This window comes from Ischnura elegans, chromosome 9, assembly GCF_921293095.1.
Source record: "Ischnura elegans chromosome 9, ioIscEleg1.1, whole genome shotgun sequence".
NCBI lineage: Eukaryota > Metazoa > Arthropoda > Insecta > Odonata > Coenagrionidae > Ischnura > Ischnura elegans.
The window spans coordinates 85,088,905-85,112,055 of NC_060254.1; the positions used below are offsets into that span (position 1 = coordinate 85,088,905).

The 23,151-nt window shown below is 39.1% G+C and overlaps 1 protein-coding gene across 1 annotated transcript in view; it reads left to right on the forward strand.

Annotated features, from left to right (window-relative positions):
* The first annotated feature begins 2,960 nt into the window (after positions 1 to 2,960).
* The window catches only part of LOC124164979 (FMRFamide receptor), a 65,929-nt gene continuing 45,738 nt past the window's right edge, over positions 2,961 to 23,151 (forward strand). Inside the window, exons 1-3 of the mRNA XM_046542218.1 lie at positions 2,961 to 3,107; positions 3,389 to 3,939; positions 12,588 to 12,903. Of these exons, the coding sequence (XP_046398174.1) occupies positions 2,961 to 3,107; positions 3,389 to 3,939; positions 12,588 to 12,903 (1,014 nt within the window). The remainder of the gene's footprint in view (positions 3,108 to 3,388; positions 3,940 to 12,587; positions 12,904 to 23,151) is intronic.

The following is a 23,151-nucleotide window of genomic DNA, read 5'->3' on the forward strand; positions in this document are numbered from 1 at the left end:
TTTACTTAACCTTCAATTTTGATAGCTTTTCGGAACCGTTCCCACATGTTGTATGAGCAATCTCCACTCCTTCGTTATCCTTTTTCTCGTTTTCCGGACCCGAATGCATCGACAGCCAAAATAAATTCTATATGTGATCGTGCGCCCGAGTAGCTTAGCAGGCCAACATACACAGCACTTGATTGGGGGATGTTAGGCCGCTATCCAATTAGCCCAGTTCCTCCTCCTTCTCTTGCTCCCGTTCGAGTCCATATGCTCTCCACCGAATTGCAATGTATCAATGGTAGGTGAATGGAACCAAAAGGATATAGTTAAAAAATAAAATCGTTAGGATAGAAGCGTAGTAAGAATAACTTTCAACTTCGATTAAGTTTCCCGTTTGCGTTTTATTTCTTTCGACCTTGATTGATTTGGCCGCTCCCCTTGAAATAAGGCTTTTGCAAGTAGACGGCGAAAATATTTCCTGCATTGATGGTCTAGAACTGACAATTTTACAAACGACTATGAAACCGAATGAATAGTACCAGTAGAATGCACCAGTGCAATGAATTCGCATACCCGTTTGGCTGGTCTACATGCGAAAAATACGTTTCCTTTTTTTCTATTCACTTTTTCACATAAAATCGCAAATTTTAAATTGAGTTCTGGGTCAGTGATGTGAAATACTTATAATGAAATTGCAAATTATTTACTGAACTTCATCTACACGTGTTGCTACCCGTTATACAGTTCTTGAGGTTGAGTGAGCATGGAAATCAATTCTGACGGAATTGGATATGGTGACAAAGCAATTTTACGAACCTATTTATTGCAAAGCGTTGGAGCAAACGACTTCCAACTTCCCCGTTGGAAGATTGATAGAGTATTCGCAAATTTGTCTCCAATCATCATAAAGACCATAAAAGTTTTGCGAATCGTTCTGGTAATAACTAGCAAGTGTTACTAAAAGGAGTGTTACAATATAGTCGATACTCCGACGGTACATCGAGCAGTAATAAAGAACGGCCAATAAACCTTTAATTGAAGACACATAATTATTGAAAAATCAACAATTATTGTTCTTTTAGGCATATTTGCATCCATACTTAATACAAAAGAGTCCCTTGCCACGAAATAAAAGTAATCGTACTCCACAAAGGTCTGAACCAAAACTGTAAACCGCAAGCATCGATCACACTAAATGACCATGAATTTCAATGGATGACTATTACAGCTATGGATGACCTAGGCTAGGAAAGCTCCCACGCTACTTGAAACTAGTTAAATTTGATCAATCAATATGAGGTCCAATACTTTAAAAAGCAATGTCTTGCTTGAAATCGATTTTGCATCGACAATGGAAAATTAAATTATAACACCTGTCTAATTGGTAAAAAAAACAATTAAATTAGGTTAGGCAATATTGGAAGCAAATAAATTAAAAATATCTTGGATACCTTCGTTTCACGTCATTATATTGCGCCGTTAATATCATTTCCTCCACAGATTACGCCAGGGACAATCATTCCAACTGTCTACTTCATTGGATGAAAAGTTCTCGGGCTTTTCACCGGGTAATAAAATCCTTCTCCGCCGACGTTTCGATGTCCATCAGGGGCATCATCCTCAGGGCAACTGAGTGTCGATACATAAATTCGAACTCCATTTATAGGGACGGCCAGGTGGTCAGGTGCCGTGTGATTGGTCGGCGTCGCCGCGTCGGGTCATCGTGCGCTCCCATTGGTTCTTGGCCGGTCTTCAACACAGGTTTCCACGGGCTGCTTAGGTTGAAACCAATATCGCGATTGAAATTGTCTACTTCATTTATTCTACCTTTCCCTTGCTCATCTCTGCCTCGAATGCTCTCTAAGTGATAACACAAAGCCACCCTCCATTATCCCCAACCCACCAACAGAAACACGATTTACGTTAAGTTTTTCAATTTTCTTCAGAGGTGCTTCGACTCGTCCCTTCCTCGGTTGTTTGAATATCTGCAAGCTGCAACGCCCAGAACACTGACAATGACCAGGGTCAAATACTATAATTCTGAGAGTGTAACACTAACTACTACTCTTACTATCTGGTAGGCTATTCAGGATACCAAGTTCAGATCCCGGTCAAATGTAATAGATATTTATAGTGATTCTTTGACATTTTTGTAGCATATATCGGCTTTTGCACACTCGTTCATTGTTTAACTTGAATTATATTCCGTAGCCTCGTGCCATTTAAAAAGGATTTCCCAACATTAAACTAGCTACACAAGTCTATTTCCCTTTGAGGAATAAAGTATGAATGTAAAAAAATATCAAAATGGAAAGAAACCTGCTTCCCCAACGGAGGCAAAATCTATCTTTTTCAAACAAAGAAGACCGGCGAACGGCTTCAGCGTCTACTCCGTCGAGGGAAATTTGTCATCCCTGTAAACGCTGTTCCACGAAGGTAGTAGACTTTCCAGATTGACACAGCGCATGCGTTCCTATAGCCCCGCCACAATCGTCCTCTCTCTACATTGAGAATTGTAGTCGATATGTGTAGGAGAATAAACTTACTGCAATTTTTAAGCAAAAGATGTGATTTTAGACTGCTGTTTTATTTGCAGCAGGACGGATTACAACAGCGGCCACCATAAAACTGGATATACCCAAGCTACCTCTCTCCATTTCTCTCTGCTGAATCCTCTCAGCTCACTTCTTTCCATGGACTTCCCTCTGCAGACTACCTACGGAAACATTTGTGGAGTATTTCCCTTCCCTTCCTGAGGATAGCTGGCGTAAAAGTCTCGGACTTAGTCAGTAATGGATACAGGAAAAACTGAAGGGGAGGGCGCGAAAGATATTTTGAGCTACCTATACTTTTATCTTAATTAAAAATAATCAAGTTACACGCAAAATTTAAAATAGTTTTACTTAAACTGATTATACGCATATTCTGGACAATGCTGTCTTATGATATAAAACAGTTGTAATTATTGTTCGGCAATGTGGGCAGCCTCGCAAGGGTGCTCGCACGCCGCCTGCGCCCCCAAATGTATCCGCCACTGGACTTGGTTCCCGGAACTCAGGAGTGTAGCCCCGCGAGCCCGCCCTGAGTGCTCGATCCAACTGCCCTCTGCTGATTACTCTCAGGTGACCCCTCTCCAAAGACTGGTCTCAGCTGATTCCTCGATCGAGGGTGAATTTCGCCTCCGCCGCCCCACCAACGACAACCGCCGGAACTAAAAACTCCTGCGGCGCAAGAAGAGCTAACCATATGAAAATATTACCTCGTTGAAATTTGGTCAATGTTTAATATTTTTTCGTAGAGATTTTTCAGATGCTTAAATCCTGATGTCGGGTAAGGAGAAACATAATTTCCTTACTTTTTCAATTCGTCTCAACCCTGCTCATCTCTTTTCCTCCCCCAACAGCCGCAGCAGCCCTCGGAGCCGACGACGGAAGACCCCGTCGCGTCGGACGTCGTCCCCAAGGACCCGGGCGCCGTGCTCTTCGAGTTCATCACCAACGGCGTGCTGCTGTGTACGGTGTGCGCCCTGGGCCTCGTGGGCAACGCCCTCTCCGTCTTCATTCTCTCGCGGCCCGCCATGCGGTCCTCCACCAACCTGCTGCTGGGCGGACTGGCCCGCTGCGACGCCGCGCTCCTCACCACCTCGCTGTTCCTCTTCGGTCTGCCCTCTCTGCACGAGTACCAGCAGCACCTCCGGGCCACCCGCAGGGAGGCGCAGCTGGTGGCCACTCCGCACCCGGCCCCGCCGCATCTCCTAACGCCGCCTCCAGACCCTCCGGACCCTCCACCGGGACCCACCGTCTCACCCGACCTCGAGTACCACGCGCAGCAGGGCGGGATCCTATTCGACTACTACTACCGCCTCTACCCCTTGCTGGCGCCCGTGCTGTACCCGCTCGCGCTCACCGCTCAGACGGCCTCCGCCTACCTCACGCTGACCGTGACGCTCGAAAGGTTGGTGCACATTTCTTTTGCCTACGCAAGTATCATCATTATCATAACTGGTTAACAATCCTGAAGCCTGATTGACACGATCATTTTTTTCGTCCCTCTTTATGCTTACTCGAGCGATCGCTTTTCGGGACCGGAAAAGTTATCTCCCGATACATCACCTTTTCTGTGGAGATTTTTCTGTGGAGAGAGTGAATTTGACAGTAGCTGAATTCTTTTTGTGGAAATTATGCGTAGTAATGATAAAAGGCACTTAGTACTTTCTACACTGGTTTAATTATTGGCACCCGGTTTCGACATATTCTACTCGTCATTCTCAAGTACAACTGCATCTTCATACAAGCCATAGCTCTACTTGAGAACTTTGGCTTGAATGGAGATGCAATAGAATATGTCGAAACTGGTTGCCGAGTATTAAATCAGTGTGGAAATTATGAAGTGTCTCTTATTGTAACTATCACTTTTTTGAATTACACGGTCATTATTTCCGCCACTATATCCATCACTCCTTCTGACACTTTTCGACGTTCTCACAGCTAGACGTTCACGTTTACCTATGTCGTTCTCACGGTTTTCAAACGTTACACTGCAATCGCTACATACGGCCATACGTTCTGATTGGCTGATATGCGATTACAGTAACGGTTTCAGCGACGGGCCAAGAGATGAAAAAAGTGATGGGAATCCTTTTCATTGGAGCCATCGGTAATAGCAATTGCGCGAAACTTACATTTCCGAGTGATGACTACATGCATTGATCGCTCGAGTGAGCACTCGACAGTGACGAAAAAAATGATCGTGTGATTCAGGCTTAAGACTGGTTTGACGCTGCTCTCCTCTCAATTCTCCTATCTTTTCACACCTACACATTTAGTATCTTTCAAATCCTTCTATACCTGTTCCATACAATTTGTTCGAGGTCCTCCTAATCCGTTCTTGCCCCTCGACGATTGTCTTCATCACGTCATAATGTCTCAAGATATGGTAATTTAAGTTGTACCGTCTTCTTATCAATGTTTTCTTGAGGTTTCTCTTCTCTTCTACTCTCCATCGGACCTCCTCACTACTAACTCGGTTGATCCATTTGATTCTCATTCTTATGCACAAAAGACCAGGCTTCATTACAGCGTTTTGCATCGCCAGTTGACGGTGATGACTCTTATGGATACGAGTTATTCAGGTCCTTATATTCTTCAAGTCCTTATATGTCCGTAAGCCGTCTGAGGCGTTGTTGAAAAATCAAGATATAGAGAAATTTCCGCTAATCAATGTATTAATATTTCTTTCTATTCAGAAAGAGACGTCTCATTACTGGACGAAATATATTTTCCATAAAGCATATAAAAAATTTATTTAAAAAAATATCTTTATCTTACGCTGCAAACGCGGAAGTTTTCACTCAATCTTCATCATTCAATTTCCGCCAACTAGTTCTCTGCGCTGACTTAAAGCTTAGAGAAAAAGTTTTTTTTACAGAAGAAGAGCACGTTGATCTCAGCGAAGGTGATTAAAATACGAATTAAAATCGCAGTGGTACCACTGAACAGAAAATAGTAAATTTTATTTTCAAGAACAATTTTTCTGAGATAAGAAAGGCAGTTAATTTTTGTAGCAGTTCTATTAATAACATTTTCCAGTATCATGTAAGCATTTTTGGTACCACGAAGCTGATTTAAAGCATATGGCTTCAAATGTTTTTAAATTCGTTTAAAAAATATTGGAAGATATTTTCCGAATTTTGCTTTGTTTTGTTTGACTAGACATCACATTAATTAAATTCTTGGTCTCAACGACATTACCTTTTCATGAGAATATCGAGAGATAAGTTGATTTCAACAGATTTAGCACACATAATAAATGATCGTAGAATTTGTATCCAAGACTTTAATTTCTTTAAATTATGTTGCTCACAGTATATTTTTAGTAAATATTTATGCGTGGGACTTAATTTTCAAGGAAAAATTTCGCAAAAAGTTTTTTAGGCCATAAATGTCATTTTTTATACAACTAAAAGATTTCAAGAATAGTTTTACCACAAAATAAGCCGCAAACATTAGGCCTAAGAAATATTCTTTGAAGTACATACATCCATATGAAACCATGGCGCAAAATTACATTAGAAACCACTAAATATGATGATCTAAGGAGAAATACCTCAATTCAATTTTCAATTCACGGACCCCGTGCTTAACGTTGATTTCTAGCGAAAAATCCGGTCACGAGCGAGCGCTTTAAAAGTATAAAGTATACGTTAGGCGTGATAGTATCCAGCTGCCATGGGAACCGACAGCATAAGGTATTGTCTATATCAAACCTATGACGTATATTTTCGAAGGTTAGACACATGAAAGCATACAGTTATTATTGCATGTATCATTATTATAAAACAAGTGCTTATTGTTCCGATATGAATTTTATCATTGCCACAACACCAATCCCTTTACTTTCAATAGTACTATTAGTGACTCCCTCGAATATCTTTTTTAAAGTGTAGAATACACTAACGGGAAATCCTATTCAAGATATGCTTACGTTCTGCCACGCCGCAGTGGTGCTACGTGTGGCTTGTTTCCTTGATCAAAAAATCTACAGGATTCCAAACCATATTTCAACAGTTTTTTTCCTAATCCTCTCATTGGAATAAGATTCTAAGATGGTAACTACAATACTCCCTGCCTTTAAGTGGACATACTGCTAAAAAATAAATACCAGTTCAGGAGAAAATCAGAATCTTCGCCCAGTGCTCTTTCGAAGTTCGAAATCCGAAAATGCCCTTCTGCTACAACCGAACCTACCCTTTAACCAATTCAAGCAATATATTTTCTTGAGCCTTTCCATAGTTTTTCTATGAAGTTAACACCGATAATAAATTTACAAGCGAATAAATATATGGAAAACTGTCCATTTCTATAACGATCTCCAAATAAATAAGCATCTGTTCAAAATTCTTTACTCGTTCTGAGATATATAATTACCGAGCTCCATATGCTCGCAGCAACCCTAACAGTCTTCCTGCTTGTATAATAAGCTCTCCCATAAGTATCCAATACAATTACTTTTATTATTACATAATCTACTTTTATTACATAATACATTACTACTATTATTACATAATACATTACTACTATTATTACATAATACATTACTACTATTATTACATAATACATTACTACTATTATTACATAATACCTTTAGGACTTAATAAGAACCGCCATATACACTTTCCTTCCTAATCGTTCGAAAGCACATTCTTATTCATTTCCATCCATCTGAACTTAGCATCATCACCTACTGCCGCACCCCATGGACTTAAGTGAATGAGGACGATTAATAAATTAAAGATGAAATTTAGAAATAAAAACATTTTAGGCCAGTTTTATTAAATAACTTAAATCAAATTAAAACTTAAGTCAATGAATTCTTCCATATCTGACTAAATATTATTTCAGGCTGCTTTGATTTACATTAGGTGTCAAAATTTTAAATTTCGTGAACGACTGCATCACATTCCGATAAACGCTAGCCAGACATTATAAAACTGACCACTAGTTTATTATTTGGGGATGAAAAAATAAAGACCTTAGAATGAGGACTTGGTTCATTTGATGTGAGCCATAAAAGGAGTATAAACACAGAAAGAGGCTATAATATCCCTTCTCGTCGCCATCAATAAGTCTTAAATAGGACAATCACTATACAACGATATTCAAGGAACACAAAATCCCGCTGACACTCGCTGTGCCCCAATGGACGGTAGTCTAAAATCCATTGAGTGATTTAAAAGAGTAATAAATTCGTCGAAGAGCAGTAACCTTACAGACGAGTTTGAATAAAATGGTGGAAAACGTCCATTTATTCGGTACCTTTGGAGGCAACAGCATAAAAGCGATTGAGTCAATACAACGCCGAAGTAATAGAACCCGAACTCCCTGTTTGGTAGCTTTTGGGGGTAATTCGATTAGAAATCTTCTATTCGTGGACGGAATTGTATCGGTGAATCCGACAAGAGACGAAGTAAAAGAGACACAAAAATACGCCAAAACGTTTTACGTGTGATTGGATTGTGCCCTTTAAAGTAGTTTTCAACTGTCATTGATTAGAAAGGGACCTGAATAAGGAGTAAATTCCAGCAATGAGTGTCTTTAGCTGAATTTCCTTTCAACAAGAGATCAAAAGAGCTATCACAATAAGTGCTACTGTTGATGCGTTGGTAACTATATCGACAATAATTGCATAGAGAACAATTCTAGACTACAGCAAAATTTCAAAACATCTAATGTCATAATTCAGCCAAATTCCCTAAGAATATATATAAATCGTGGTTAAAAAAAAACAAAAAAACGAGATTATGCATAGAAGTATGTCCGCCATTCAACAAAACGTAATTTCATTCCGCAAAATGATTTTAAAATTCTAAATTTACTAAATTATGACGTAATTTAAGCTGAAATTTTTCAGTGTGCTTGAAATGACACAATCTGAATGCTTTCCATGTGAGTTACGCAGAGGAAACGCTTTAACTTGCCAAAAGGGCGACTTCCCTCGCTGAAGCCAGGGTTCGAAGACTGTCCGTCGGGCGGATTTATCTGTAGAAGGCATAATCCCATTTGAAAGAAATATGGGGAAAACGATACCAGAATTCATTCCAACGAAGAGGATATTAAAACCGTAAATCCCGAAAACTTTCCATATCTATGGTTTTTGCTATTACAGGCCCTTATTTTCTTCTCTCATTGTGAGATCATCGAGTATGAATAAGCTCCAACCCATAGTAAATTACGAGATTTGCCAGTTTCTTGATTTGAATTACACAGTGATGGTTAATTCGACTCGCAATACAATAATTACGTCTAGTAAACGCTATTTCACCAATAAAAGTAATGGATTAACATTTTTCAGCTGATTTAAATTATTTTGAGGCTTAAATATTTTTTTTATCGCAAGGGCTCACTATTACTGAAAAAGACAAAGAAACCTTATTGAAAATTAAATCAACTCTGGCATTGTGTTTTAGTCTTTCCCACTCCAAATTGAAAGCAATGTTTAAATTAAACGTGAACAATTTATCGAATACAATATTAATAATTGACATTATTTAAAATTAACTGCGGTACCATGAAGGTGGACCATCGACTTTCACAAGAATATTTAATTAATTTCAGCAATTAATATCACACTACAACAAACACTATGAAGACCTATAGAGCCGATATTTTGAAATGCGTGTACCTACATTATCAACGGCTTCATGGGTCCACTTTTGGCGGGATCACATAAACGCATGGTGATTTTTCCAGCCAGAAACTACTTCATACAGATTAATTTCCCATAGAAGCCACAGAATTGGCGTCAATTTCCCCACTCCAAATCAAGCGTTTCCCTCGTAATGATTAATTAAAGTAAGTAGAGGTCAAGCGGAACATAAGAGCATAGAGGAACTAATTAGCACTGCCAAACCTTCCCCGCAAGGGAAAAGCGAACAGTTAGCGGCAATGACACATGACTAGACATAATACGTCATTGGCATTAATCAGTTAATTCAATTGAACCATTCTAATGATAATTTTCCCGCAGCACCAATAATACTAAATTGAAACTTTCAATTACTAAGTATTAACTACATGCTTCTAGCAATGGTTTTAAAAATTATATTTCATGTTAAAACATGACAATAGCATAATTGGGGATAAATGCTCCATAGAAACGATTTATAATCAATAATTACTTGATTGGAAGCTTCCTGACTCCTGTATGCTTTATTTAGGATTATCCTTAGTAGCCAAATCTGCTACCATTTATGAGGACTTCATTGAGGTAATACTTCAACACGGCACCAGAGAGCAACAATATTCAATATGTCATTGTGCGGACTAAAATACTTATTAATTTCTTTTCCCCCAGCGTGCATAGCATCATTAAGATCACCCTTCTAGCATCTCATTCAGGAGCCCTAAATTCTTTCCTCTTTTCTCGAATCCTAGCTATCGTGTAAATAACTATAAACCTAATTACTTCAACTTTCTTAACACTTATTAAATAAATTGCAACAAAAAAGAGTCTTTACAATTTTAAATAAAATTCGAAGATTCAAGCGTGATGGAGTGGAATTTTTCCATTTTGAAATAAACATCAAAACGTAATGAAATTACGAAAAGTAATGAACTACAGTAAACTAAATTTTAATTGATAATTTCATTGTTGATAATATAGGTCGTCTTACTGAGGGAATGGAAAAAGTTGTTTCTTTTCCACAGAAATGAACTGATAAGTCATTGAATGCATGATGCATACCAACTGTATTCTTTACGCATTATGCTCTCGCATACGCTTGAAGACGCGATCAGTGTACAAACCACCTAACAATGGTGATTGTTTTTCGGGTTCACTCCGCGTTGACTCATATTTTGCGGACGACAGTTTCGGGCTCGAAAAACCCGAATGAACCCGAACCCGAAAAACAATCACCAATCAACTCACCGCGGAAGCTTCCGTAATAGTGTACAAGCAATGCTTGATCACCAATATTAACCGAGGAATACCCTGAATGAATCGTCTCTTCCACGTACCTAACACTATCGTGACCACGCGGGCTTTTGAAATTAAATAAAAATATGCGGGAAAGTTCCCGATTCCGTATTCAAATATTAAAGTTATTAAATCCAGTAAACACTCCACGGCGACAATAGCAATAACAACATTTCAGAAGCTAAATTGAGTAGTTTGGGAGCCAAGGGTACAAGTGATATCTTTTTTTTCTATACACAGTTGGGTACAGAAATTAGGTATAGAAAACAAACGAGATAAATTAAATACTTGATATTGTGCATTTGATTTTCCACTAGATGTCAGCACAGAACTGAAACTCACTCGTTTCCCTTGGCAACCAATTTTTGTGTCTTTCTTCTAACAATTAACTTGACCTAACTCTGTTGAGAAAAAAATCAATTGTACCCCTTGGCTTCTCACCACCTCCATTGTCGATACAAATCCGAAATGACCTGGCCGCGTATCAATTCGATTAAAAGTTAATGAGTTCAGATTCTCACCTTTCACAGATCATGAAAGGTATTTTCGTATATTTTATCTTAATTTATAAAATCGTTGAAGTGATAAGTCGTTCTCGACGCTTGCAAACAGCACATCTTCGTCAATATAATCAGAAGACTACTAGGTCAATTCAATATCCGGTCAAGGTTGAAGGTCATGCGGCACCCAACAGGTGATGCGAGAATGGAATACTGATTCCACAGCCACGGGTCAAGTTCACCACCAATACGAGGGACTCTCTGAGTCATGATCTCATTCATACCTAGTTTCAGTCCCATATCTCTTCCAATTCAAACGCTCCAGTGCTAAGAATTCATCCTCACTTTATTGCAGAAAATGCAGCCAAAGAAAAGATTGCATTCCCTACAAAATCCCAAAGAAATACATGAATTGCAAATAAACCGCTGCGCTGTATATTGCTTCTTGCAATCATTAGATTTCATTTTCACTTTGACCAATTTTATAAGTTTTTCTTTTTTTAATTAAAAACTTAATGAGCCAATCCACCTAAATTCAATAAAATTTTCTATTTGGGGCATAGGACTTGGATGAAAACCTTTGTTTGGGTCCATATCCACCTCAAACTAAATATAGGTATAAAAATTTGATCAAAATTTCTGGTGATATTGGGGAAACAGAGAAATAATTTTCCTTTAGTTTCAGCTAACGTTTCGGTAGCTACCGAAATAAAACACTTCGAAACCGGGTATCTCGGCCATTTGCAAAGACAGTAATGATGATTAACGCCTCGGAGCATAGGTCTGAGAATGATATGAAAAATTGTTTGCCAGCGTTTCGATATATTTCTTAAACTTTCTTCAGGGATTATTTGCAGAAATATGCTTATTTGATTTTCTTTCTGATTGTTATGAGCCCTGAAGAAGATATAAGAAATATATCGAAACGTTGGCAAAAATGTTGCATATCATTCACAGACTTATACTCCGAGACTTTAAACATCATTGAATAACCGGGGTCAAGAGAAAGAAATCGTTTTAAGGACAGCAATCCATTGAGTGTATGAAAGTGAGTGCTAATGCTCCCTTAAGCCTGAATCACACGATCATTTTTTTTTCGTCACGAAAGTAATCACTGTCGCGATCACTTTTCCCGTCGCGAAAAGCGATCGCTCTAGTGATCATTTTTCTGAATCACACGGTCACTTCCGCCGTCGCTTTTCGCATCATTTCCGATATCACAGCTCATTGTCATAGGACCCACATCACTAAATTATATAGCGTGTTTGCTTATCTACGTCTTTCCCACAATTGTCAAACGTTGCGCTGCAATCGCTCCATACTGGAATGCGTTCCGATTGGCTGATATGGCGTTTTAGGGACGGTTTTAGCGACGGAAAAAACGACCGGACGAGTGATGAAAAATAGCGATGGGAATCCTCATCGCGATCGCGAACGCGAAAAACAATTGCCGGCGACGATCATTTCGCCTAGTGATCGCGATAGTGATCACTTTCGCGACGAAAAAAAATGATCGTGTGATTCAGGCTTTACAAACATTGGGAAAAACGCACTGATCTGCGCTCATATCCGCGCTGCGAGAATTTTTTAAACAACTTTCACAATCACTGTGTATGTCTTCCGCAGGTGGGTGGCGGTGTGTCATCCGCTCAAGGCAAGGTCCCTCTGCACCCTGAGGAGGGCCCGCATCCACGTGGCCATCGCCATGGCCTTCTCGCTCCTCTACAACCTGCCGCGCTTCTGGGAGGTGCACATGGTCAAGCAGACCCTTTTCCTCACGGGCCCGCCACCCTCCAACATCACCATCTACGAGCTCAAGGCCTCGCCACTCAGGGCCGACAAAACGTACATATCCGTGTACGTCAACTGGTCGTACCTGATCGTCATGTACGTGCTGCCTTTCGGCGGACTCGCCTTCCTCAACGCAGCCATCTATCGACAGGTAAGATGAATGAGGCTGGTTAGAGAAATTTACTGGTATGGTATTTGGAGGAGACGACCGACAGCTAAGGTCATTTGCGCCATGAGGGAGGGGTAGGTGGGGAAGGGTGGATAGAAACCCGGCGTCGGCATTTGCCTGCTCTTAACGAAAGGCACCAAGGGGAGCACGACTTAATGACCCATCCGACGGACGAAGTGTTGCGCTTGAAATGTCCTCCACGCAACATTCAAGCAGAGATCTGCCAGGGCAGAGAGGGCAGTCTCTGAAAATTCTCTTCCGCTGCCAGGATTTGAACCCGGGCCCACCGGGTGGGAAGCCAACACTCTAGCCACCACACCAACCCGATCCCCGAGAAACTTACTACGAAGTAATTTCATGAGAACTTCAAACACTCTATTCTAATGGGCTCGTTCGCTTATTTTATTTTCAATTGTGATATAGTTTTAAAAATGAATAGACCCATACGTGAGATCTTAGATTCCCAGTTCATCAGGTGCAGAAAGGGATCTCGGGTTCTCCGCCGGGTAATTGGCTGAATTCCTTCAGACGTTTCGATCTTCACCCTCAAGGGATCTTCTGAATGCCGTCTCTCCATGTGGTCCGGACTTTATTTTATACACGCCGTCCACGAATTTGATGTAATCTGACTGGCTCCGGCGAGTTCTGCTTTTCTCGCCTTTTTTATACATAATGGACGTCATGATGGGCTCCAAGCATTGCTGACATGGAATCTGCAGTCTCGGTTGACGATGTAAGGATTTACAAGGATCTCAACGTCTTCCTTGACAAGGCGGTCCATATATCTATGTGCACGACAGAGCAGTTTTGCCGCCTTCCATTTTATGGCATGGTCCTCGTTGATGCTGAGCTCCGCTACTGCAGACTTTGGGCTCGCTGGAAATGCCTTTGATGTTCTTTTAACCGAGATCTAGCCCTCTTTTCGAGCTATTCGTGACAAAAAATCAATAGCCTTAACCATTCCGCAGAAGTTGATGACGTCATGAATTAATGCCGGGCATGTCGCCGCTTCTTCGGTAGTCCTCGGTCTGTTGTACGATAGATTTTCTTTCCTTATCTTGATTGATTAACTTCTTCTTGGAAGGTGACAGAAATACTAGACACATCATTCAACTTAAGGAGAATATGTGAAGCGGTGAAGTGCCTAGAGATCACACAGAGGAAGCAATAGTTTTTAGAGAAGATGATAACTAAAAAGGCGAGCTACAGTTGAAAGAACTGCTGATTAAAATATGGGATAAGATGGCGAGTAAAATGAAGCGTTATTCTCAAGGGATTCTCCCTATTGCGGAATGATATTTAATATAAAATATTTGCCCATTTGGCCTTCCTTCTACGAAACGAAAAACCCAAAACGATTTTTCAAGACCATCGTTAAAATCCAGATCCAAGTTAGCGATAATGTAATTTTAAATGAGATAAAAAAGCTACTGTAATAGCTGCGGAAGATGGATTCAAGGTAGCCGTCAGGGACTGAGAGAAATCAACATCAAATGCCAATACAATTAAATATGCAGCAAATACTCATAATTTTCCAGGATTAAAAAAAATATTTATCTGGAAGTGATATCCGAAGAAAGTTAAGGGCACAAAGGTTAAGAAAAGACTTAGCTGTTTCACAAAATAAAATAATACTTATTTTATGAAACAGCTAAGTCTTTTCTTAACCTTTGTGCATCATGAAGGAGTTTCACCATATTACGCCAATCACCATCGCATTTATTCAAAGTTAAGGGCTAAAAATGTAATTTTCAAGCGTTTTTTGTCATGAGTCGGTTAATACCAAGAGCCAAAAATACATTCATAACGGACTGACACAAGTAGAAATGGGTAATTTAATCAGATGGAAGCAAAATTAGCGGTCGCTTTCTTGAATGGAAAATTATTTTGCAGCAGAAGAGCTATACCCTCCCATAAATACCGTTACAATATAAATAATCCCTAATTTTAATATGAGGATGATCGATGTGAGATAAAGATATCCCTACGTTCCAGAAAATAGTATATTTGGCTATGAAAACTTAAGCCATTAACAGAACTAGATATGATTATACTTTAGGTAAGTAGTTAACTCTCACATATAAAATTTAATATAATTGTACATGCAGTACCATTTTGATGCTTGATATCGTATCCCCATAGAGCTTGTCAACTTTCATACATTACGTCAACAGTTATAACTTTTCTAACCCCAGTATCAAAAACAAATTAAAGGAAATATAAATTTAAGGCCAATTAAAACATGAAATCGACAAAATCGATAGATAGAGTCTGTCGACATAAAATCTGCAAACACATATGAAACGATAGCTGAATCAAGACGTCAACTAAAACCTTCCGGGCGAGATATAAATTTACTTTGGATCCCGGGCTAAAATCCAAACCTCTCTCTCCACGTGAAATACTGTCGCATATTCGATATTGCGTTACGTTGCACAGTCATCAGTTAATAATTACACGCAACTCATGACATCCATGACACAGAACGAAAAATGTCTCTTCAATCGCATTCAGTAATCCAGCAGTATTAACGTTCGACCTGCAAACGCATCTACCACTGTATTTCAATTTTAGAGAATTCAATATTCAGAATTTTAGGATGAATTGTAGATATTGCAAAAAATAGGCTGAAATCCTGAAATTTTTCCGAATTTAAATATTTTTTGGATATTTACATCTCGAAGATATGATAATACTGTAGTCCTCTTTGTAGCACCTTCAGTTAGAACTTCCTTTGAATTCAAATGTACGACGAATCCTCATTTTCCTGCGAAATTCTTTCCACTTCAAAAATTTTGATCGATCATGAATGCTTATCTTGATACTTCACGTCCATTTCGCATTGCCGAACTTATATTTGAAGCCACCCGCGACAAAGGGATATTTTCAATAATGGGGAACATGCATGAAATTTGTTCATCATGCTAGTAAGTCTCATTGAATAGAAAATTTTCTCGTGATTCCAAATATATAAGCCAAAACTCTCCTGGTACTCCACAAACGTCAATAAATGCTAATTAAAAATGCTCAAATATCGCTTGAAGTCACGTGACCTGAATCGCCTTCTGACGTCATCGCACGGTACACCATGCACTTCGCTAAGAGAGAAGAGTGGTAGAGCTTTCAATGCAAGATATCGAAGTAAAAATCTTCGTCAAGCTTTGTTGTAGTTCCTAAAAGGACAAATTGACTTAAGAGGGATTTAAGAAAGCAAAATACCTTAGTTTACTTTTGGTTGATTTCCTTATGGCGGCTGCTTTTCTGAAAAACAGTGATTGCTTCGTCACTAGCGCGATGCGGGAGTAAAATAAGGCAGGTAAATAATTATGCTATCAATGAAAATTATTTTACGAACGTTTTTACATATTTATTTATTGTCCATTAAGACTTAATATATCCATTTCTAGCTGAAAATCTATGTTATGTATTTACTTAGTTACCTACCATACGGAACTAAGATATTCTTCCCTAATCGGCCGGAGTTGAGACCTTAATGATCGTGAAAAGGTAAAAAAAATTATTTGACAGTCACAGAAATAAGTTTTAAATACTATTTACTCTGTACTCAAGTTCCTGTTTTTGAACAGAAACCCACTGTATAAACGAGACGAAATTTTAGATTTTGCGTTGACATGCAGCGAACTTTATGGGCATCACAGAGGCAAATACTTAGTTTACCTTACCAAAACCCACATATTTCTCGTATACTCCTTATTTTACCCGTGGTTTAATCGTTATCAGTATTTATTCTTATGAATAGCCACCTTCCTTTATATGTATAATGCTACAATCGGTGGACTATTAGGTACATTTCTAGGGTTGTTTACAAGGTGAAATGAGTGATACATCCTAAGTTTGGTGACCATCCGAGAAATACTGGCGATTTGATAAAACCCTACGGTAACCCTGATTCAAGAGTGTACTTACGTTGAGAAATATCCCGTTGACAATGTAAATAAAGTATTTAACTCCATTCCGTAGGTCATCAACCACTTTCTTCTCTTATTTTTGTCCTTTGGGGCACCAGCAAAAATCTTTTCCGGCGAGAAAATAGAGGTACTAGTGCGGCGGACCACTAAATGCGATACATATGGTTTTCTCACGTTTGTCTATTGAATATCCATGCTACAATACACTTATTCCACCAACCAAATGATGTGAGTGTCCAACGTAGATCACAATCTGCAACCAACTTTTTCTCATTTAATCTTTCCAAATCTTCCCAAACAATCCCCTTTATTTGTTTAAACAAAGCCTTGGCAACCTAAAATATTCACAGTCTGCATTTTAACGTTAAAACAGCAATTATTTTCGCCTAATTTGCATTTGAGCTCTCGATTTTCTATACACTTCCTCAGTCTGTCATCAGTGGATACCGAGCCGTGACGTCAGGCCCCGATGACGTCGTGTTTTCAAGCAGCCGATGAAGGTCTATTTTTAATGACTCATAACTCTGCTAAAATGCATTATTCGTCCGCGAAATTTTCGGCGAGTACATTTGAGGCAGGGAGCATCTTATTCAAGTACTTTAAAAAAATTTTGCATGTTGCCCATTAATGCTGCTTTAGGCATCTAGAAACTTTAATTAGGGAACTCGTTAAATTGCGAATCTAATTTACTAAGACCATGCTTTGCAATACATATGCTGCAGGTAGGTCTCGAATTTAGGAGGGAACTCTGGGAGTTTCACGTGTTGTTTAATTAGATTCCGCGAAGTGTAAGAGCTGCACACCCTCCGCCCGAGTAGTTAGCTGGGTGTAGGTGATTTAGCCGAATTTCCCACAGTGAAAAAATCCTTTTTTGATTGAGGCGGAGTGCAAAGAGTTCCAAAAGTTGTTCAGTAAATTACTTAAAGACTACAAGGTCAACTGCAAAGTCGCACCCTTTCGGTTTGGCCGCGGATTGATAAAATTATTAATAGTAACATGGGTTTTTCCCTCTCTTCTTGACCTCTTATTTAATAGCATATGAGAATTTTCTTTGAGTGCAGTCTTTTGTTGAATAAATAAATTTTTTTGCCAGTGTTTCGGAAAATTTATTTTACTACGTCAGGGGTGGAAATGAAAATGGATATAATTTTGAGGTATGTATAAAAAATTAAGGGTTGTAACAAAGTTTTGCAAATGATTTAGAATACTTATTTATCTTATTTTTATTGTTTATATTATTCTCTAATTTTGTTTAAAATATTGTTGTAAGCCAAAATTTTCTTTGTACCTCGATTTTGTATCCATTTTCATTTCAACCCCTGACGAAGGAAAATAAATTTTCCGAAACGAAAAATTGCATTTTTTGGTTCAATACAAAATTTCATGTAAGTGCTAACTGTTGTTTACAGTAGGAATAAGATTCTTCTCGTATGTATCTCAGAGCGCTAAAATTCCTAATTTACGCCATAAATTCTCATCAAACAATGTTAATCATGAGAAATATCCATGACAAATATTATTCCTTCAGGTTTCCACAATGAATAGAAATCAACCAAATAATTAGAAATCTCCTGAAGACTCGCGATTATTTGACGCTAAATATTAACCACATTAAAGGTCAGCCAATAAAATAAGGAAAAGGTAGAAATTTTAGCATAAATACGATGTCAAGAGTTTCTTGATTGAAGAAGGAGCACGAAGCCACCGGACATGCAATCGACTTCGAAAAATCAAGAGTCATCGCGAGGATAAACATTTTAAAGCTCGACTCATCCGCGAGGCCATAGGAATAAAGGAGAACAAGAACAACTATAATAGAGATACCGGATTAAGAATCAGCAGTACTTGGAACCCAGTCATCCGCAACTTTTCGTAATCTTCCCCCTCCAGGCCTAACTCCTCACATCCTCCGCCCACCCCTCCCACCTGAAATATAAAAAAGGCAGCAAAAACCAATCCCAGCATTATTCCCTTGAAAAAGTGACCAGCAGTCGGTCGCGAAACGTCGGGGCAATCTCTAGTACGACAGGCGGCTTACACCTGCATGTGACTTATTTTTAATCAAGATATCCTATAGATTCTGGAGTTTGCGGATTTACCTTAACAGATCGAGTGACGGTGCATATATTGATTTAAATTTATAACTGAATTTGGGTAGCGTGAAATCGCAATCATATCGGTCCCCAACCACACTTCACCTTTAATCATGAGCGTTTTTGCCACATTGTTTGACGCCCCGAAATTTCTGATTCCATATCAACTAAATTCTACAAATTTTTAATCACCCCACGCCAGGGGCTTTCAGACTGTATAACGATCGTCTTTCAATGTTTCATACGTCACGTAGGCGAGTTCATATTTCTCTAAACACACTCATAAGCATTATCGACTCACAAAGATACGACAATTCCCTTATTCCCGACAATTCCCAAAGGCTTATTGTAGAGGGCGTAACTGCATTGCGAGATGAAGGAAGGATTTCAGGGCTCTTGATATCTATCTTAAGAATCAATTACAACAGTACGAGTCGACGCTATTATTTTATATACGCCGCGAAGTTATCCCAAAATGAAATATTATCCTTACTGTAAGGAGACTGGTTTCTCCCAAGAGAGGCTTAGCATCATCCGAAGTTTTGAATCTTATCTCCCTTCAACATTTGGAGATCTGAATCTATAAAACACACATATTTAATTGACGTTGATTTACATTCTTACGAATAATTGAATACCCTACTCATTCAAAGTCATTTATTTACTTTTACTAAATTGTCATTTACAACGAATCACAGTCTGAAGGCAGCTTTTTTCTCAATCAGAAAAGAAAATTCAAATATTTTCGTCTAGCTCAAAAGTCGCAAATACAGGTCTTCAGGTATTCAAAGGAACGCCAATTCTTAACAAAATATCAATATCTAAATATGCTCAGAATTGAGCAGCGAAGAATTTAGAAAAGAACAATTTATATTTGCGGCTTCGACTTCCAATAGACCATGGTCATCAAAACAGAGTGCTTAGTTACCATACTAAAATACTTGCGACCCTTTCCAGTAGATCCAATGAGTTTTAAAAATCCTCAAAATTGGAATATTCGCTTAGAATACCATGAATCTAAGTGATCGTTCATTTTCTCCAAGCTTTTGAAGAATATAGCCGCATTCAAAGGTGAAAGTCTGCGTGGCAAATATTAATGTTCATCCATGATAATTTGATGAGCTATGTATTTCCTCCACACTGATTACCGATATTTCTTGAGGAAAAGTTCCCTGCTAAAAAAGGAAAGAATTCCGCCTTCAGGGTTTAATGCCATGAAACTTTGAAAACTCCTACCGCCACATACCATAAGGAAAGTTTCTTTCGGAAGATGCGTGGGTCTCTTGCGCTCCAAGCCGTTGATAGCAGCAAAACTTTAGCAGAGACAGGCATTTTATTTGTTCGGATAAATTTTCTGGCTGAGGAGGAAGGACAGGGATTTTATTCCCTAAAATCCTGAGATTACTTTCTAGATAGAATTTGGCGAATCCCACATCATTAGGGTAAAAATTGTTATTCTAGAGGAGTTTTGAATTCCCATTAAATAAAGCGAACACATACATGGATTGAGCTAAAATAATTATCACAATGTACTATAGCGCTAAATTATATTCTACAAAATTTTTTCTCATTCGCAATTTTTGCAAAGGACAAATAACATAGTGGACACATTTAAAGACAAAAAAATACTTAAATGCAAAGGTTGCGTAAACTAATAGCGCACAATACTTGTTGCAGTCATAGAATGTTTAAAAAATCAAATGCAATACCAACACAGTTAAATGAAATCAATGCGACATTTTAGGCTGAATCCTCTTTACTCTGATTATTTACATGATTGTGCAATCCCGGGCAGAAAAATCTATCCTACCAACAGGCGAACATTTACGAATTGACGCCGATTTGACGAATGGAACGAGACTCCTACGGTGGGCTCGCAAGGATACACTCCTGGGGCAGGGCCTATAAGCGCGAGCTTTTCACCTCTGCACCGCAGGAGGGGGAGGACGGGAAGGAGAAAGGAAGGAGGCGCCGCCGCGATAGGAGCCCGACGACGCCTCCTGGGACGGGATAGGGAAGGAAGGGATGGGACGAGGAATCCCGCACCGTCACAAAGGCGGGCGCGTCCTACCACCAGCGAAACCAGGCAACAGCCATTGCTATTCTAACGATTTTGGAGGATTATCCTATGAGAAAGAATAATCCAATGATCAAATCGTTAGAGACCATCGCCGATTTGACAATGTCGCTGAGCCACACGACCCCGTTGAACAAAATATCAAATACTCCGAGCATCAAGCGACGGCCTTCATTCCCACCCCTTTTCCCCCCGCTCAAAAAGTTTAGAAGCCCATAGAGACGTTTGGATCCGTGATTTTCATGGCGATGCATCCCCGAGGTGGTGAGCCCTCACCTCTAACCCCTTACATCCCCTTCGCCTATCATCCGAACATAACTCTTTAAATCCTGTACGTCAAAGGAAAGGGCCTGGAAAGGAAAAAAGGGAGTGGTTTGCCGACGCATTAATTTTCAAGGACTGCATTAGTGAATCAATACTATTCTCAAATTGCTTTAGCATAAATGAGATGTTGAAGTTTGTCAAGCTACCAGCAATTTCAAAATTCTTCAATATGTCGGAAAACTGGATGCCTCTCCCGGGAGGCCGCTACAATAGAGCTTATTTACTTTTTTCAATGTGTACTAAATTGCTTTCGCTATACAATGAGAGATACCGATATTCAGTTATGAATGGCAATTAAGATACGTGTCCGATGAGTCATAGTTAAACAGCTCTACGATTAACAAAATACTGAGCATATGTCTGTGCTATTAATATTTTTCATACATTTACTTGGTGCTATACAAGTAGCAAATACATAATATCCACCCAGTTATGATAAGAAGCAAAATAGACTACATACCGCACTCCGAAGCAATAAATTAAAAGGCAAGGAAGTAATTTCCACCGATTCAATCATAATATCAAGTTTTAGAGACTCTGAAAAGTGACTTATTTCTTCTATGAGCTACTGCTATGTTGCTCGAATATGTAAATATATAGTTAAATTTAATGCATAGGTGTCGAATGCATCTTCTTCTTGAATTTCCTCCAGAGATTCTCATTTGCAATGACAAGGTTTCAAAGCCTGCATTGGTATCCGAAACGCTCAAAGTAATTTTGACCCTCTCCCGGTGAAATACCCGAGAGAAATTCACTTGTGATACTCATGTACCCAGGCTCAGTATTTGCTGGAGCATGCATAAAAATAACCCGTATGAATATTTGGCAATGTCGCTGAACCATTGCCCAGCTGCAAAGAACAAGAGTCTTTACGATAATCTGAGAAACTGAGTTCACCAAATGATTGAAGTAACAATTTAGTATGCATATTAGCGTATTGATAAATTCATCTTTCCTAGAGAGCAGGTCACAGCGATATTTTACCCAACTTCCCACGCAGCGCTTTGCTGTGAATGGATGGAAGCTTTAGAGTCGAACTGACTTTATATTTCTATATGAATGAATGAGCAAATCCCACTTTTCAGCCGCCCAGGATACACTATCACTGTAATGAATCGCTAATTATTTCATGATCCTCATCATGAAAACGTACATACTGTTTTAGGGCAATGGGCAATAATACTCCTCAGATATTCCTTCGTCTTCGACAATGGAACAAATAGACACTTTGGCATGTGAAACTAATATTTTTCCGAGCTAAATTTTTTTGTGAATTACCGAGATTGCCTTCGAATACCAGTTTATAAATTTTAGATTTTTACCACTTCGTTTCTCAACTCCGTTGAGACTTCCCACACACACTAGAAGTGAAAGTTCCGACCAGTCGCAGGTCAAAATGACTTTCTCGTTGGGCTTCAAAACTCTTTTTGATTGGCAAGGAAGAAGGCCTTCGCTTACTACACGGAGTGTTTTGATGACCCAAGAGAGAGAGTTGAGAGTTCATCAAATTTTTGTGTCCGGAAGTGTTCTCGCACAAGTACCTCAGCGGGTAAGCACATTATAAGGACTGTTACGTTGTTATTACACGAATTCATTCGCATCAGATGCATAAAAATACGTAAATAATATCGAAAATTCGTTAAATAAAAATACGTTTCAAACATATGACGCCAGCAAAGGAAAAAATACAGTAACAATGGAATCAATGAGTTAGTCACGGGCAATTGTGACTCACATCTTGCTTCCTACACGTTTTGAATAGCTAATGAAATAAAAAGCTCATATGAGTATTAATATTCCAAGAAAA